This window comes from Seriola aureovittata, chromosome 22 (genome assembly GCF_021018895.1).
Source record: "Seriola aureovittata isolate HTS-2021-v1 ecotype China chromosome 22, ASM2101889v1, whole genome shotgun sequence".
NCBI classification, from domain to species: domain Eukaryota; kingdom Metazoa; phylum Chordata; class Actinopteri; order Carangiformes; family Carangidae; genus Seriola; species Seriola aureovittata.
In genome coordinates, this window is record NC_079385.1 from 9,599,814 (window position 1) to 9,618,423 (window position 18,610).

At 41.5% G+C, this 18,610-nt stretch overlaps 1 protein-coding gene across 1 annotated transcript; it reads right to left on the reverse strand.

The window, feature by feature from the left end:
* Window positions 1–6,547: 6,547 nt before the first annotated feature.
* Window positions 6,548–16,660, reverse strand: tmem168a (transmembrane protein 168a). Its single transcript, XM_056368066.1, has 6 exons — window positions 16,614–16,660; window positions 15,052–16,021; window positions 14,559–14,834; window positions 12,558–12,700; window positions 10,005–10,282; window positions 6,548–8,461 (listed from the first exon to the last, which is right to left on the reverse strand). Exons 2-6 carry the CDS (start codon window positions 15,883–15,885, stop codon window positions 7,911–7,913), a joined length of 2,082 nt encoding a protein of 693 aa, XP_056224041.1. The 5' UTR covers window positions 15,886–16,021; window positions 16,614–16,660; the 3' UTR covers window positions 6,548–7,910.
* Between the last annotated feature and the right edge of the window lie 1,950 nt (window positions 16,661–18,610).

The window sequence follows — 18,610 nt, forward strand, 5'->3', positions numbered from 1 at the left end:
TTTTACCCACTTGGCTACTTATAATCATGGTCTAAATGATGTACGTGGCATTAGCTTAGCATAACGACTTGAGGTAGCAGGAAGCCAGGCTACAAAACTCTGCTTAACTGCATCGCTAAAGCTATGGGGTTTTAGCTTGTTCGTTTGATTTCTTGAACAGCCAAAGAGTATGAACAACAAATTGTGTTTTTTACAGGGAATTTCCCCCAGTTCTCAGTTTATGCTAGCTTAAGCTAATCGTATCTTTACTCTACGTACATATTTAGAATACAGATATGACAATGCTATCAATCTTTTCAGCTAAGTCTCAGCAATGAAGCAAATAAGCTTATTTTGCAAAATGTCAAACTATTCAATTAATATTTTCATTATATTCAACTGTATTTTTGCACATCTCATTCAAACCGGAATAAATTTGATTTTATATTGGATATCATGGAAACATAGACCATATTGCTCACTGTTACATTGTTACTTGCTCAATTGTTACCTACCCTTTTCTCACTCAAATAAACATAAAGAATATGCACACATTCAAGTATACATGTGTAACTGGCTTACTCAAATGCTGCACACATACAGATGAGTGACTGAGAACAGGCTTTTTCATCCAAATAGAACAGCTGGACAAGAAGCACAGCAACAGGTTCTTCTTCACCCCCCTAACACATCACCTGACAGCCAAAAACACATTGTCTTCTTTTCTGCCTCTTTGTTTCCTCTCTCATCTGTCTGTTTGTCTTGTTTCCTCTCTTCCTCACTGTCTGCTCCTCTCTCTAGCTGCTCGGCATCTCTAAACCCCCCCACCCCCTCTCTTGTTCTCTCCTTTTCTTTCTCAGTGAATTTCTCTGTCTAAGCTTTCACACTCCAGCCAAAACAGATGAGTCTGGAATGTTCCCACACTGCATACTGCAATGGATGACAGCAGTCCTCAATGGGATTGTGTGTGTTTGTTTCTTCTCTTGATATGACAGTATTTTCTCATCTATTTCGTTCTCTCTTCAGCAATTTATTTTCCTCCTTTTATGCTAACATCTATACCCACAAAACCTCATGGTCTCCAGTGTCTCCGTGTCTCTCTGTGTCTCTATTTTTCCACTGTTCAGGGACATCAAGTCATCTGCCTCTAAATTGGGCTATTCCATGCCGTTGCCCAATTACCCAACAGCATGAGGCTCTGACCGCAGCAGTTAAACTGAGCGGGGGCCTCAGCCTGCCTTTAAATCCCACAGTAAACCCGGCAATACCATCTGTGTGGCCAAACACTAAGCATCTTTCTTGCAGCACGTTATGTGTCCCTTTTGCAAAAATATATGTGGAGTACATGCAGCAATATATATATATATATATAATATATATATATATATATATATCACATATATATATATATATAATATATATATATATATGTGAGTCCCCGAGCGAAGGAGTGATACTAAACACTCTGATACACAGCCATGGGCACACCTGCATATCTCCATACACCACCCATCCATCACTATCCATCATTCCTCCTCTATATGTTTCTACCTCCTCCCTCTCTTTTTCAGCCATTCCCTCTGATTTTCTCACACTGCTCTGCTTTTCTGGCTGGTAAAAAGAAAAGCTAAAGCCATGCAAGCTGTCTTCTCTGTTTGCCACTATTAATCGGGTCATCTTTCCTTCTCACTACTCAAATCTTTGCCTCTCTCTCTCAACTTCACTCAGAGCCCGGCTGGCTAACATTGTGAGCCAGCTGTGAGGCTGCAATCAAACAAGCTCCTGCTAGACCCCCTCGGGTTCTGCTGACATTACACACACACAGAGAAGGAAATGTGTGCACATCCTTGCTTTCACATGCACGTACACAATCACAAAACCAGCAGGTGAGGAACAAGTGTATCTGAGCAATAATGCAAGCAATAATGAAGCCTTGGCCAAAATTGTGCATAATTTTGCTTCTAATTTGGCTTTGGCTCTTTTCACAAAAGGATTCCCTTATTATTCAAGGTAGACTTTCCACTCAAATCTCCTTTAGGATTTTCTCTGCCTCTGGGGAAAGGTCATGGTATAAATTGTGAATGTCTCTCCTACTGAATGGATATGAAGTAAATGTGCAAAAGGTTGCACACATTCACACACACAGACAGAGGCTACACACACAAGGGTACACCTGTACAAGACAGGCAATTGCCTATGAGCGCAGAGGTAAACACAACCCCTGATAAACATGCAGGAGAGCAAAAGACCTCTTGTAAATCTATCATCTTGTGAAGCAGCCATCCCTTAATCCCCCTTCAACCCAACCTTTCTCAATGCCTGAGCTACTCTTAAAACCAGCTGACTGCTTGTTACAAGCAGTAAACAGGTATGTCTCCAGTCAGTGCCTGAGTGCGTTGTTATGTCATGGTTGAGAAGGGACCCCCAGTGTGGCTCCATAACCCACTTACCGGCAGTCAGACAGACTGAAGATCGGAGGAGCAGGTTTACGAGAGTCATGCATCAACACTGCATTGGGTGGAGAGAAAATTTCAAAGCAGGATGGAAGTCTATAGAGAGACAGTACAGGAAGCAGGGTTAGCTTTATGTCTTATCAGTACAGTAGAATGAAAATTTTCAAAGTGTTGAAGGAATAGTTTAAAGTTTTGAGAAATATCTGTATTTGCTCTCTTGCCCAATGTCAAATGAAAATATTGATATCACCCTCATGTCTGTACAATGAATACGAAGCTGCTGCCAGAAGCCAGTTAGCTTAGCTTAGCACAAGGAGTGGAAATGGAGGAAGCAGCTAGGCTGACTGTCCAATGGTAACAAAATTCACCTTGTAGCACTCTAACCCTAACAGCACTCTAACCCAAACGTGGGCTCGAATCAGACAGTCCGCCCAGCTAGATAAAATCACTCAAATAGTTCAATCTTTCATTAGAACGCCCTACTTCACTCTTTTCAAGCTAACTAATTTTTAGGCACACACCTGTCTAAGTTGCGCGCGCTGCAGTATGAACGCGTGGGGACGAGCTTCTCTGTGCTCACCTGCCGAGCTCGCTTCTACTGATAGCTTGCATGTGAGGCATTTAGGGAACGTCGGGAAAAATTGTAGGTAAAGAAAATAACTTGAGTCTCTGCACGCATATCGGTCACAGGTTGCACCACCCTCCACCACAAGTAAATTCTCATCCAAGTTACACGTCTATATAATGCTAAGCGAGGCTAACCAGCTGCTTGCTCCAGCAGTGCAAAGAGAGTGGGAGTGCTATAAATCTTCTCATCTAACTCTTGGAAAGACAAGAAAATTGCCTTTTCCTCAAATATGTTGAATTATTCCTGTCAAGTGTGAAGAAGTTTAATGTGTGTGCAGCATTTGGTATTTTTCTCTGAAGAAATTGTTCGAATATTCAAAATAGCAAAGGTAATATTTAAAAGAGAATTGATAACTTGATTGATGTTCAACAAACAACACTAAGGAAGTCTTGGGGGGGAAAAAGTATTTCAACTTGTATAAGTGTTGCAAAATTCCAACCATCCAAATCAAGCTCCCATGGTGCCACAAAAAGATATTTCCCTCGGGCAGGAGACGCCTGCTTCGGCTGACTTTAGAAGACCCCTGGGCTCCCAGATGTGAGATCAGAATAGGAAACTCATCTGTTTCACTAGCCCAGCTCAGCCTTGCCCTGTCCCATCTCAACCCAACTGTGACAACAAAGCTAATTACCAAACCTTGGATCCCACAGCACTGACAGTCTTGTTAGCCTCCGATTTACACTTTTAATTGAATCAAGTGCATCAGCATCATCTGGCTCATACTAAGTACATTTGGCTGCTTACAAGAGCCAGTATCCAGAGAGTTTGATTAAGGATGAGATCAAAATTAGCAATCCATACTGATGACACACCTGGACAAAGGTCCATTACACCTCACATTATAAAATCAGATATCATTGGCCTTGAATGTCTTGCACATCTGGAGTTTTGATCCCAGTCTGGCTCCAGTATGTGCTGCATGCATTTACATCCAGCATTACCATGTGTTTTTTTTTTCTTAACCAGATGAGAAAGTGGAGGAAGGTTTGTATGTAAATGGGGCAGAGTTGAGAATGAGAAAAGGTGGCCAACATGCCCACCCACACAATTCCCCACACTTAATTCCTTTATCTTGCCGTAATCTTGACCTTCACTTTACAGGAACGCACGTGTAATAACTAAGGCTACAAGGTCTGTTTCACTTCACCACAACCCCCCATCTGCATCAACTTGTAAATCCTTGCCCAAAGTGACTCCAATCCTTGTACCATGAATAATCTCTTCACATCTCTGTCTTGAATTTTTGAAAATCTATAAATTCTAGCTGATATTCTTATCTTGACAGTGACTGTGAAGGGGATAAAAACTGTTGCCTTTCTGCTAAAGCAGTTCTTGACTCCTGCTGGAAAAGCTTGATATTCATATGCGCCACATGTAAAAAATAAAATAAAATAGTCAGACATTTTTTGGGGAACATGCTTATCTGCTTTCTTGCAGAGAGTGAGATGAGGAGATTAATACCACTTTTATGTCTGAACAGTAAATATTCCCTGTTTTCTCTGTTAGGTGGATCGGCTGCTGCATAATGTCATATTCACCGTACAGACATGAAAGTGGTATCAATTTTCTTATCTGACTTTACCCAAAAAATCGAATGAGTGTTGTATTCCTTGAACTAGCCACTAACATTGTTCTCCCGATACAGGTCCAAAATGGCCATATTTTCTTTTTCAACATCCCAGCAGGAAGTTAATCACGAGCAGCATCCTGCCAAATAATGTAGTGTCTGATGTAAACTATGATATCAAAATGACCATATGGTTTTCAAAGAAAGTGCGCTGTTTAAAGAGCAGCCTGAGAGCAGGGAGATTTTGGCAGCCGCTTCCAAATGATTGTCTGCATAGTAGGGAGTGTCGCACGGTTAAACAGCCACTAAACGCATCCTCAGCCCTTGTAATTTGAGATAATGGCTTTGACATTTCAATGTCGGACCTACTGCGAGCCACAGCAAGCAGGCTTCTTGAAAAGCAGGGCAAAAAAAAAAAAAAAAGTTGGAGCAGTGATGCTGCTGAATCTGTGATCTCTCATCCCATTACTCCTTCTGTTCCCAGAGAAGAAGAGAAAAGGGGACATTCAGCATTTATGCATGTGTCTTGTTCAAGTACATTTAGCTTAAAATGGATGCCTGCTGGATGTCACTGAGCTGTAGAAGTGATGGAGGATGCTTAGGTTAGAAAAGCTCCTTTTAGATTTCAAATCATAGAAAGCAAATGATTAATTATCAGATCATATCTTCCCTGCAGAGTTCAAACACCCTTTAAGATAATGATGAATATCAAATGATTAAACACAAAAACAATTGGCTCGAAACATGGTTTGAGGAAGTTAAAATGGTATTCAAGAAAAAGGCGTAAAATTGCCACCCCCACTGCGCCTTCACAGGGATTGAAATGAACAGTAAAAGAAAAACAGTTGCATTTGCTTCTCCAGTCCCAGTGCTAAGGTGCAACGTGGGTTATAAAAGCACATTTATTTCCCCAAATAAATTGCAGGCAAGCATCAGGCACATCACTTTGCCTGTATTAGAAGGTAACGCCCCATGACAGGCTGTAATTACCCAGAGACGAGAGGCTCAGTTGAAGAGAAACAGGAACAGAGAAAGGCAGCAGAGATCTGTGTTGATGTGTGTTTGAGTATGTGTGCGGCAGGCTCTGACTCAGCACATCCACATGGGCCTCAGAGGCGGCTGGCTCTTTTATTACCTAATCCAGTTTAGGAGATGAATCCGGCCCATAATCTAATATTCTCATAAATGATTCCCGCCATATACATGAATCCCTGACCTTAGCTATAACCGCAGCTTGCAGGCTGCAGCAATGAAAAGAACATCCACACAAAGCAGCGTTTATACTTTTTTTCACTAATTGCCACCATGGATACTCAACTTTTGCTCATTCCTGCTTAATGGTTTCATATTTACAGCACTTAAGCACTAAAGTCAAAGTGGTGAAAAGGTTGCTCTGGTCTCATGCCACTTTTCTCTCCTCGTTGTGTGTTAAGGATGAAAGCTGATGTGAAATGTTGCCAGCTTTCATCTTTCCAAGGTCTCCCCAAACCTTGCTCTGTGCCTAATAGTGCCCTTCAGGTATGAGCCAGGTTACAGCCCTGCGTTCCGAGACCAGCAAAATATCCAGCAGCGCCTTGGACACCTGTCCAGCCAGGCTCTGGGACTAACAAAGGTGAAAGCTCAGTGAGAAAATCCCTTAGAGATACTGTGTCATGTATTGTTTCATTTTTCCCTTTACACACTTTCTCATTTTACTCCTGCTCACAATCCTAATATTTGCCAAGCAATCCTAGAGTTTCAACAGAGCTGAGTCTGTATTTACTCAGTGTCTGTAAAGCCTGCCATGTTAAATGGGCCTGTCCGATTGTCTTACACCATTTATTACCTTCCCCTCTATTCCCATCTATTGTTTTTATTTCCATTTAATCAAACTGTTATGTATTCTCTTTATACATTCATCATAGAGCTGCACCAGACAGCAACGTTAAATCAGTTTATTATCCAAGTTTAATTGTGAAATTTGAAGTCATAACTCAGGGGAGGTCCAGCACCAGGCAAAAGTTCGGACACACTTTCCAAATGTGTGTCCAAGCTCGGTACATGCTGCACATGGGAAATTACATATAGAAAATACCACTTGAGCTCATTGAATACATCAGTGAAATACACTATTTAAGGCAGCAATCCACTCCACATTTAAGGGGGTGTTTAGGTGAGAGATCAAAGACAGCATATGGAGTAGGAAATAAAAGGATGGTCAGTATGAGTTCCTGGTCCAGTGCACGAATAAAAAGAACTTGGAACTTCTTGATTTGTTGCTTTGCATGACAAGCCGCTGTTTCACAGCATGGCACGGACAGCAGCTAGAATATTTGCATGTACTGGGTTTGTAAGGAGCAAATTACTTTTTCAAGACAAATTTATTTGTGTAAATAAACAAGATGAGGCACGATAGAGGGCCATTGTGTGGTGATGATATACTGTCTCACAGCCAATGAATCTGTCTTTTGTTCAGCGTAGAAATACATGCATATTTAAACTAAGAGATAAGGGGAGGATCTTACAGCAAGAGTGGCAGGTTGGCCTCGTGGTTTGACTTTCCTGTGACCAGAAAGGTCTGAGTTCAGCCCCACAACAGGTATTTTGTCCATCCTGTGGAAAGGCTTTAGTAAGACACTGAGCTGCTCCCGCCTCACACACTTAAATTTAAGACTGTCTGCTAAATCCTCTGAATATAAATAAGAGGCAAAGCAAGGATATATATATATATATATATATACACATACAGTGGGAGACCACTTTTCTTGTTCACTTAAAAGGGAAAATAATTCAGCAACTATTTTAAAGATGACCCCAAATCCATCTTTAAGGCACTTAAAAGGCACAATATTCTGGAAATGGCATGTGGTAACAAAAGGAAAATAATTATGCAGCCATGGCAAAATACTACCCAAAACATATAACACAAACAAAAAAACACAATTTGGTCTTTTTAACTCATACTAGAAAAAGGAACCATAATGCACTGGAATTGTGGTATCTTATTTTTGAGGTCACCTTACCCAGCATGCAACAGGTCATTTTATTTGGCATTTCACTGCCTTGTTGAGGGGGTTCAAATATAATATTAAGTTAGTGATTAGCTATGAAATACTGTATCACATTAAGCTGGAAACCCTCTGACTGAACACCTACTGTTTACACTCATGGGGTAAAATCTGCATGTATAAAGTATATAAGACTATTTTTTTCCTTTAAATAAACACCTTGTACCCAGTAACACTCTGACTTATAAAACAAAAACATCCAGAGTCAAAATGAACATTATACCTTCCCATGTCACCTATGAATGCACCAGTTTAATGCCCTGACCAGTGTCCAGTACTGCAGGTGGGAACCAAGCTAGTTTACACCTCCTGAAGCAGCGCAGACACATGCTACAAAACCAGAACAGGTTAAGACCACAGCACCAGTTGGACAGGTGGACCATGGGATATGTAACCTTGGGAAAATGGGTCTTCCAGTGCTTGGCGACATCACTTCCAGTGGGCAGGTGAAGTGTGTAGTCGCTCCAGCGTTTGGAGACACCGTAGGCGGCCGTCACAGTCCTCCCCCTTTCTGACCACTGGGTGTTGCTGTTTGGGTTGCAGTTGAACTCCACCCATTCGGAAGTGAAGTCCCCTAATAACGGGATTTCTCCAACCTCTGGATCGACCCTGGTGGCAGACAGCTCAGCCCCCTGCACAGCTATATAGATCCCCTCCACCCTGCGCACCTCCTTGACCCAGGGGAGGGAGTTCTCGGTGTCCAGGACGAGGATGAGTCGGGAGCAGTGCCCGGAGTTCTTCTCCTTCCACAACTCCAGTAAATGGCCCAGGTGTAGACTCTCACCTCCTGCAACAAAGGAGGTTAGATGGTGAGGTGGAGAAGAACAAGAGCGAAAGAAGCCGCATACAGCCACACAAATTGCACAAAGATGCTATTTTCCAGATGGCAGAGCCAAAGTACAAAGATCAGAGCTGCGCTACCTCGCCAACAGATGTACTGAACTCTTTCTGTTACCTCAATATCAATATTTATTGTAGGAAAGTACTAGGTACGTAAATTAAAGCTGAGGAGAAAAAATAACTTCTGCTGCTGGCCAAAGAACAACTTTATGAAGGACTGGTACAAACTGGGGTCCCTCCATGCCTAAAAATCTACAACAAGTGAATTTAGAGACATACTACCACAACAATTTCCAGAATCAACAGAATAAAGACAAAGTACAAAGTTTTTTCATGGATCCCTGTATAACACTAGACAACGCTCCTGCACAAAAGCTTTATAACTGTAAGAATCAGAGGAAAAAATATGCCTTTGTTTTGGCAGTTTTGGGTCTCTGCCAAAACTGCCCCACTTTTCAAAGATGTGTAGAATTATCCACTGAACACCGACTGAAAGTGTCCCTTCAGGATGGTGACACAGGGAAGTGATTATCTTTTCAATGGGGATTTTTTCCCCCCCCTGTTTGCAGCGGCACGCACAGATAATGTGTCAAGTAATCTCTGAACAGAAGAGCTGGAGCTGACACGCCGTTAACCTGCTGTGATTCTCATTTCTGTTGAGGGGAACGCTCGTGTCACAGCAGACGGTCTGCAACTTTCACAGAAATCTCTCTACTGGAACCGAACTTCTGTGACGAGTCCTTCACAGCAGTTTTAACTCTTTTTGCTTCATTGTCTGATCTGTAAATCAAATCAGCCTTCGACCGACTGAAGAGAGAGGAAAATGAAAAGAATGGAAATCAGACTGCAATGCAAACGCAGTTTGCGAGGAGAATGCCATCCCTAATGCCACTCAACACAACAGCTCTGCGGTAAATACTACTTTTGTGTTCAATTTTTGTTGTGTTCATCTGTAAATCAAGTCTTCCATAAACACTGAGTGACTTCTCTGCTTGTTTGTAAACTACTTTTCTTGCAATCTCATGTCCATGTAATGATCGAGTGTTGCAGCTGGCTCAATATGTGGAAACACTGTATATTCTAATCAAATCATAATTTATGTTTTTTAGAGTAGATGAGCTACAATCTTTCCAACTGCAGAAGTACCTCCTACAGGTACCTCTGGCAGGGAATTACTGAAATAATAGGTCAACTCTACTGGTGGAAGAAATGTAATTTGGAGGAACAGAGTGATAACCACATGGCGGTATCGGAGTCAAATGAAAAATATCAGTGTCGGCTGAAATAAGCATGAAAATTACTGGTATAAGTTTAAGATTGTATCCCTAATACATCCACAGAAATTAAAAGAATGACTGAGTAACGGAGGGCATTTAACTTTGAGGATTGATAACTTTCCAAGAAATACGAGAAAGAAAGACGAAGAAAAAACATCAAAGGTTAAAAAAAAAAAAATAATAATAATAATGATGTGGATGTGTGACTCTCACCTGCAAGAGCCCACGCCCCAGTCCCTTTGTATGTGTGCCCACTGTAGAAAATCAGATAGGTGTCATGACGGGGCCCGTCTGCAGTGCGGCGCTCCAGAAAGTCGCGCAGCTTTGTCTGCACGGCCTCCAGGGTAACGCCGCTGGTGGAGTAGTCGCAGCCGAATGTCTGGATCATGTGGTGGGAGAAGAGGCGCTGCACGCTGTTCAGCATACCTGTAGAGCGCTGGTTCAACTGCTGCACCTGCTCAGGTGGTAAGAGAGTGGGCTGGCCATCAGCGCTGGACAGAAGAGACAGAGAGAGAGATGAGAGGGTCAGAAAGAAATAAACTTTTTAAAACTACTCCGAAGGAAATTCAAGTTAGGTGACTTGTCAGAAGCAGGATTGGAAGAGAGAGACGGGGCGCGAAGCAAACGAGAGATGAATGAGTGAGAAGCTGATAGATTGACACACTGGGGTGGAGTAGCTGTCTGCATCGCCGTGGAAGAGGAGACAGAGAAGAGAGGATGAGAGGAGATGGGGAAAAGGAGATGGAAAGAATAGGAGTGGTGGATCACTGCTGCAGGAGATGACATTAGCCTCAGGGATGTGAGGGGAGTCAAGAATGAAAGGAAAGTACGAAAATGGCAAAAAAAAAAAAAAAAAAAAAATGGCGAGGGTATAGAGAAGAGAAGTGCACAGGGTGACAAGGACTGAGAGTGGGAACTGGGGTTAAAGATAGTTGAGGGCAAAGTGATTCTTTTAATTGTGTGTGGATCTGTGAGGCACAGAGCCCCAGCCTGATAATAACAAGTGGTTGATAACACAGAGAGGGCAAGCACACACTAAGTCAAGGCTAGCAGCTATTCAGTGCAGCTATACATTTTCTTTCTGTCTCTGGACTCGATGCTATTCACGGCCAAGCAGATGACAAAGTCATACTTCACTCTTATGGACATCTGCATTACTATCCATCATAGTGCGGCCTCTGCCCCTGTTCTCACCTTCAACCTCACCTTGACAAGGACAGCTGAAAGTTTATCTAAAGTGGATGAGATAGGATTGATTTTCTTGCCGGTTACAGATAAGTAGTTGTTATTTGTTGACAGCCAAAGCAGATGTATTCCTCAGGCATGCGATGTGATCACTGTTATTGATGTTGACACTACCCGTGTTAAGCTGGCTTTCCATTTTATCTTCTATTCTGCCCTTTTGTGGAATTTAATGAACTATTGTCTTCGTATTTTGAAGTAAAAACATTTTCAGCAGAACGTAAACTGCTGCTATAAAGATGTACTACGCTTGGTCAGAAAATGACATGCTGCAACCTCTGCGTGGCTTGCCTAGCTCACTGTTCAACTAAACCCATCTAATCTTTTCAGATCTCATGGCGCCTAGGGGAGTGAATGCTTGTAGTTTGAGATTCAGACCGCATCTTCCCCTGTTACACTCTCTCTTTCATCCTCAAAAAAAATCCTGTCCTTTTCTACAACAGATCTCTCATAGCTCCACCCCTCCCTCTCCTCTTTCACTATTCCTCCCCTTCCTTTGCTCTGTCTGTCCCTTTTGGCTTTTACCACCACCCTCCCTGTTACGCTGTTTACAACCTCAATCCTCTCCTTGTGTTTTCCTCCCCTTGTCTCACCCTCCCCGGTTTACACTGGGTGCCTCCCCTTCTCACCCCCATCTCTCTAATCTCCCTGTGGGGTTCTTGTCATTGTGAAAACATGATCTGCCGCCATCAAACAGCCGATTATACACTGCTGTATTCTCATCATGCTCTCGGTTCTCCCCATGGACCCTGCACATACGGCCTTGCATACAGAGCCTCCGCTGCTCCAACAGGACATGGGCTTGCATCCAAAATCACCTGAGGAGTTAAACACTAGTAAGCAAAGCACCCCCTCTGAATGCTAAAGCTAACCATCAGCAAAAAGGTTGAATATACAGAGAGTACTCATAAATACATATATACACCTGCAGAAAATCTCCAAGGGCTGATTTCCTTGACAGTTGAGGGGCTATAGAAAATCTAAACACTAACTTATAATTGATGGCTGGCTTCTGCCGTTTGGAAGGAGGGGGAGACAGGTCGGCATCATCAAAACTAACTATGCTATTTCAAAAAATGCTTGACCAACTGAAAGTGGACTGAGAGAGGCATCAGCAGCAGCTAACTAACGGGCTAACTATTACAGCTGAACAACTTAGTATGCTGTGGAGGGAGCATAGGAATGATCCCTCAAGGGCCCATACATTAGCACCATATTTATGCATAGTTATTGCCCTATTTATCCAGTTGGTTTTGTGTTAACTGAGGAGGGAGTTGAAATGAGTGATCAAGACATTTACCAAAAAAAAAAAAGCCAAACTTTTTATTCATGTCAGCTTCTCAAATGTTGAAAATTTGTTGTTGTTTTTTTTGGCATATTGGATTTTCTTTCTGTTGTTTTAGTGATTAATTAGTCAAAAACATAAACAGATCAAAAATAGTAGTCAGAATCTGATCCAAGAGTCTAAGTTTGTCTGTTAGTCTGTATACCATCATTTTATTCCTGTGTCTCTCTCTCTCGTACCTGCAGTAAGCAGTTGGTATAACCAGGGCATAGCCGACACAGGTTCCCCCCAGGCAGCTGCCCAACTCGTGGAACAAGCTGTGGGCCAGAGACTCCAGAGGCAGCACCACCAGCAGAGCGCTGAGAAAGAGACCGTTGGAGGGCTGCAAAAAAAGCCAAAGAATCAGAGTCACTTTCATTCACCACTTACAGCTTGTACCAAAGCAATCAGAGCCAGTTAATTGGTGGTGACACTTTGCAAGACAGTTATACAATACGGGAACTGACACAGTGTTATTATTGCAGAACAAAACATGACAGGACCTAACTAAATGGAGACACAATGCACTGTATGACAGCAGACTAAAAATACATCACAAGCATCCATTTAAACTGTATAATTACTGCAGTGTATGAGCCTGTACCTTCTGGGTGGCCTTCAGTGTGTACAATAAAACTATTACAATTTTGTTGTCTTGTCATCTACTTTAATTTTCTTTACTTTAAATTCTAATGTTTAAATGTCAGCTACTGAAACACTAAATTCAACTCTAGCACATAAACCAATAAACACACAGATACATAATACAATGTAGTAGCATTAAGCAGATGTGCTACAAAGCACTGTTAGGCCTTAAGTGGAATCAATTTCTTGAGTCACTGTGACAGTATGCAACGCAACTTAGCATCCTCAAAAAGCCACTTTGATTTCATAGCATGGCACTGAATGCAAATCAATACCTGCATGGTTAAGTGGAGTCACACTTGAGTTAGCAGAATATATTGAACTTCCTGTGAGATGCCTGAGAAAAATGTGTTACACTTATTCACTAAACTTTTTATGAAGTTGAATACCTCTTAAATATATAAACTATATCCTCTAGTGCCTGAATATGGTATTATGAGCAGACGAAGCACACTGCAGTGTTAGGGAGGTCTTAACATATAACGCAATCCAGTAGTGTTTCTCACAGGTGGAGAACTGATTTACAGTAGTTGACCCCAAGCTGTGGGAGTCGCAGAGTTTACCCATGAGCAGCTCTGCACTTCGCAACACTGCATTCACAAGCTGACTTCCGATTAGGGAAGTCACTTCTATACAATTGCACAAAAGCACTATTCTGCTCTACAGTAGGTCCACACTTTCAAATGGATTTTCACGCAGGCTTTTTGAAAGGAAAATATAATACATACAAAATAAAAAAATAATCTACTTGTGTTGGAAAATCTATTTGGGTGGGTCTTTCATATAAACTCAATGGAAAGCAATGAATCCAATGTAACACCACAGACTATAACCTTAATGATTTGCATAGAGTTGAATCATCACATCTCTAAATATTCTTAGTTTCAAGAAGGCTGTATTTATTGCTGACTGCATTAGCGTGCACAAACGTTGCTGTTATTTTGGTGTGTACGTGTGTATATGAGAGTTATGTGGACTTAAGTGGTTGGCCTTATATTAGTGTATTTCAACAACATGGGCAAAAAAATAACTAAAGCATCAAAAATCACTCACAACAAGCACTAAACAGTAACTTTCTCATATGTGAGTGCCAACAGCTCCTTCTTTCTCAGGCAAATATGCAACTGACATCAACAGTGTGCAGATCTCAAATTAGGACTCAGGCCCATGAGACTCTTACAAGGTAAACGTCTAATAAGGCTAAATAAGTTATTGCTGCTCTTTATGCAAGTAGATAGGGATATTAAAGTGCTAATTAAATTGGTTCCGCATGAGAACAGAAGTGCCTCACCTTGGGGAACAACTACCAACTACACACTGCCACTAGCATTTCTCTGCAGAGTTTATAACATGGGTGTATTATGTGTTTATAGAGGTATTATCATGAAACTCAAAATCCTAAAACTGTAGGAGAAGGAATTATAGCAGCAGCCTTCCCATGATGTAAGAGGTTTTATAAAAACAGGTCTTGAGATTCTGACCAAATGAATACAGCCTGGTTTTTCAACAATATGACTACTGTCTGACATGACCGTAATCTCTCTTGTGGCTCCTACCTGCCAGGACACAGCCCCCAGTATGACCGTTGACAGCAGACTAAAGAACACCAGTCTTTCTGAAATGAGGCAGAAGTGTCGGATGCCCCTGGAGGCCATGACTTGGTCCAGACTGCGGCTACTGGAACGCTGGGCTCGCCAGGCCTTCTGACACTCACTGAGCTTGGTGTGAAACCCCCAGATTGTGATCAGCAGAATTATGTGGCAGATGGACCAGAAAAGGCCAAACAGGCAGAAGCCTGGAATCACCAGGTACCAGAGCTCCAAGTGTCCCAGCTATGAAAACAAGAGAAAAGTGTAATTAAACAAATCCTTAGAATTTGTTAACTAGCTATACAAAATTCTGTACCATTATTTGAAAGACAGGTTGCAGTAGGAATAAAAGATCTGAAAAATTATTGAGTTTCTCAATCTTTGATGAGTCACACAAAACCGTAATGACTCACATAACAGAAATCTCAATTTTCTGACACAACAATTATGCTGAGTGTACCTTTAAGGCAGCCAGGACAAAAAAGGCCAGCTCAGTCACACTCAGAGGCAGCAGGGACAACCTCCTCCACACCTTCCCCAGAGAGAACACTGGCATCCAGCGGTCACTGGGCCCCAGCCCACTGAAGTACACATCCAACACGGGTTCACACAGTAGACTGCCCAGGTAGCAGCCTAAGGCATAAGGATTGGCTGTGATGCCTAAGGCCTGGAAAAACACAAGAGACGTAACCAAGGCAAAACAAACCAGATTGGGCAAAGCCAGGAGGGATTTCATCCTCAGGTCCACAATGAGTGCCCCCAGGGCCACGACCAAGCCTATAATGGCCACTGACTTGTGAAGAAGCATGGTGGTGCTGGCAATGCCAAATCCCAGGAGCTCCAGCAGTTCAGTTGATGTTAACAAAGTGGGTTTGTAACAGATGGAACTGCATATTCGCTCAGTTATGGCCCATACCACTTTCATGATTACACTGGCTAGGAGGAGATAGTTGGCAACCAGTTCTGTGACATTTGAGTCCAAGGCGGGGCTGTTAAGGAAGCACAGAAGACCAAGCAGAAAGCCAAACCATAAATGGAACAAGCTGAGACTGGCTTTCTCCATAGCAAAGTAGTAATGGAGAATACTGGCTATCCCCAGGACAAAGAGGCCCAGGATGAAGATGACCAGAATCATTGATTCATCTGTTACTTCCCAGCGTACGTACATGCCCACGCATACCGCCACAAGGAGGTTGATGCTGGACAGGTAGCCCAGGCAACGCACTGATGTAAACATGTCCACCTCCTTGGGTCCATTGACTGTCAACTCCTCTTCCTCTTCCTCCCGAGCCATGGCTGACTTAAGAACAACTTATCCAAATGTAGTTGAAGTCTCGAACACACAGTTTCCTCCAGTCACTTTCTTTTGACTGGCACAGGTTTGCAAATGGAGGACGATGCCTCTTGATGACACTGTGCAAAATCAACCCCTGTGAACAATTCAAGAAGCAGGGTTACTCAAGTTGATAAGATGTCACAATACCTTTCTGTCAGGCAAGCCAAACTAACACAATTTAGTTGCATATATCATGTTCAGAAAAACTGTCAAACTGTCATTAGTTAATGTTAGATTACTTCTTGCTCTATAACCAGTTTTGTAGTTATTAGTTTACATTATTTACATATTCCTGACCATATAAATTACTTATAGGAGGATACAAGGACTGCTATATAGGCTATAGTATCACTTGCTAGACTTGGTAATGAAAGTGCTTAACTCATATAGATTAAGACCAAAACAAAGAACAAACTGTATCTACAAACAAATGCCTCACAACATATCAACAAAATAAAACAATGAGTGCGGCCCAGCTTTCTATTTCTGACGATGTGGCACTGTAGCCGGGAAGTTTGCTAACTCCCTGCTGACTTTTCGTTCACAGTTAGCTAACTCGCTAGTCAACGTTTTAATATTGTTTCTTTAACTGTTTAAAAGGAACTAGTAGTTATTGCACAAACGTCAAAGTGAGCACTGTGAAAAATAACTGCATGTTATGTCTTTATCGTCAGAATATCGCTTACATTTTGTTTGTTTAGATGACAGCCGCTACGCTTCCGGATCCCAAACTACGGCAGCAAGCAAGTGTCAAAATGTACAGCCTTCGCTTTTTCAGGCTGGGTATGGTATCGATCTAACAACATCATATGTACGTCTGACAGAAAAGACTAAAAAAAGGCGTTACCTCGGTCCAACAGTGCCATTACATGTTTAAAGCTATATTGAATTTGGTGAATGTTTGTACATGATTAAGTTATTTAATCAAAGAATGCTGAATATAATTGCAAGAGAAAATCTTAGGCTATGAGGAAGTGCCAAAATTTACAATATAGAAACAGGCAACTGGGCATAATATAAAATAAATACAGTACACCCACAATACGGTAACCCAAACGCCCACCTTCAGTTTTCCCCTACGAATTTGTCAGTTGTTATTGCAGGAAAAGCACTAGTGGAACTAATGACAATAACGAGGGTTATGCCCTTCCTAAGTGTCCCAGTGAGCCAGCATGCACACTGTCATATCCCTGGAACTTGCATGTGAGTGTAATGCAACTATAATCAGTGTTATTAATCACACCTGTGGTTCTTCTGCTATGACATGTAGTCTGTGTTTATGGTAGAGACCCTCAAGCTTGGGAAAGATTGCATAGTACCTTTATATTGCAAAAATAAATATATAAATAAACTGAAATAAAAACCTTTTTTTAACATTGTTACTGGTGTTGATTATGATCCTTTCTGATAAAAGAAATCTCATGATTCTTTTGAACATACTTGTACAAAATAAGACCTACCAGCTGTTGGGTTACACAAGTACTTTGTCTGCACTATTGATATTTTCAGTTAGAATTATACTGTCTTAGATTTAGGTTATTGTTGAAGCTTTAAAACACATTATAATTATGAAAATATCATTGATTTATAAGTTACATTTGGATAAATCAAAATCCCTCCACAATAGTAAAATTCCTGTTTGTGAATGTTGTACATTTCTGACTATTCATACCAATGAAAAACCCTTTACTTGCTCCAATCCTGCAACTTGCACCACAAAAGTCTCTGTATCATGGGCTTTGTAGACCAAGATAAACCCATTGGCCTCTAGGATAAGAAGCCTATTTACTGCATTAGTGAGGAGAAGCCCGCTAAAAGGGTTATTTAGGATTTTCTACTGATGCAGTGTGATAAATGTAACAATCAGGGGAACATCAAGAAGCAGGCTTACTCAATACCCTTAGGCTATACTAAAGTAACCCAATGCATGCATGTGTGTGCATTTTTTATGCATGTTTTTTTCTGAGTGTGTGTGTGTGTGTGTGTGTGTGCTGCTTTGATCAGATGTTGACATAAGGCACAACTGGGAACACACAGTGCTTTAGCTCCCTCAACTGCTTACGCGCACAGCCCTCTTTTCATACAGTGTTTATGGCTGAGAGTAAGATGTAAACACTGAAATGTGCTATCATCTATTTGTCCTGAGCAATAATCTTTGAAATTTAATTGACCAGAAAATGAACTGAAATCCATTTTGAATTGAGGATCCTCGCTGAATAATGCTAACGCTGCTATAGAGTATAGTTTTTTTGACCAACAGAAAATGGGTTTCCACGATATAGTGAGAGCTTATGTACAGCAGATGAAGAGCAGTGGTGTTGTGCAAAAGCAGAACAGCAATTTCATTGTGAAATTGCTGATTTTTCTTCTGCATGTGTCTGTTATGAAATGTTTCTTCCAAAGAAATGGGTAAAGAACACCACAGTAACATTTAAGTAGTGCAGTGATGATTTTGTGTCAAAAATGTGACTTGCACCTTTGCATGATCACATCGCATTACTATGTTTTCCTGCATCTCTTTAATGTGAATATTTTAACCAGATGAAACCAACTACTCTCACCTCAAAATGGGATTTAATCTGCCCCGTTACTATAGGTTCTAGGAACTTTACAGAATATTTTTTCTGTATAATCTTTCATTTCCTGCACAACATCAGTTTCTTCTTTGAAAAAGGGCTAGGAA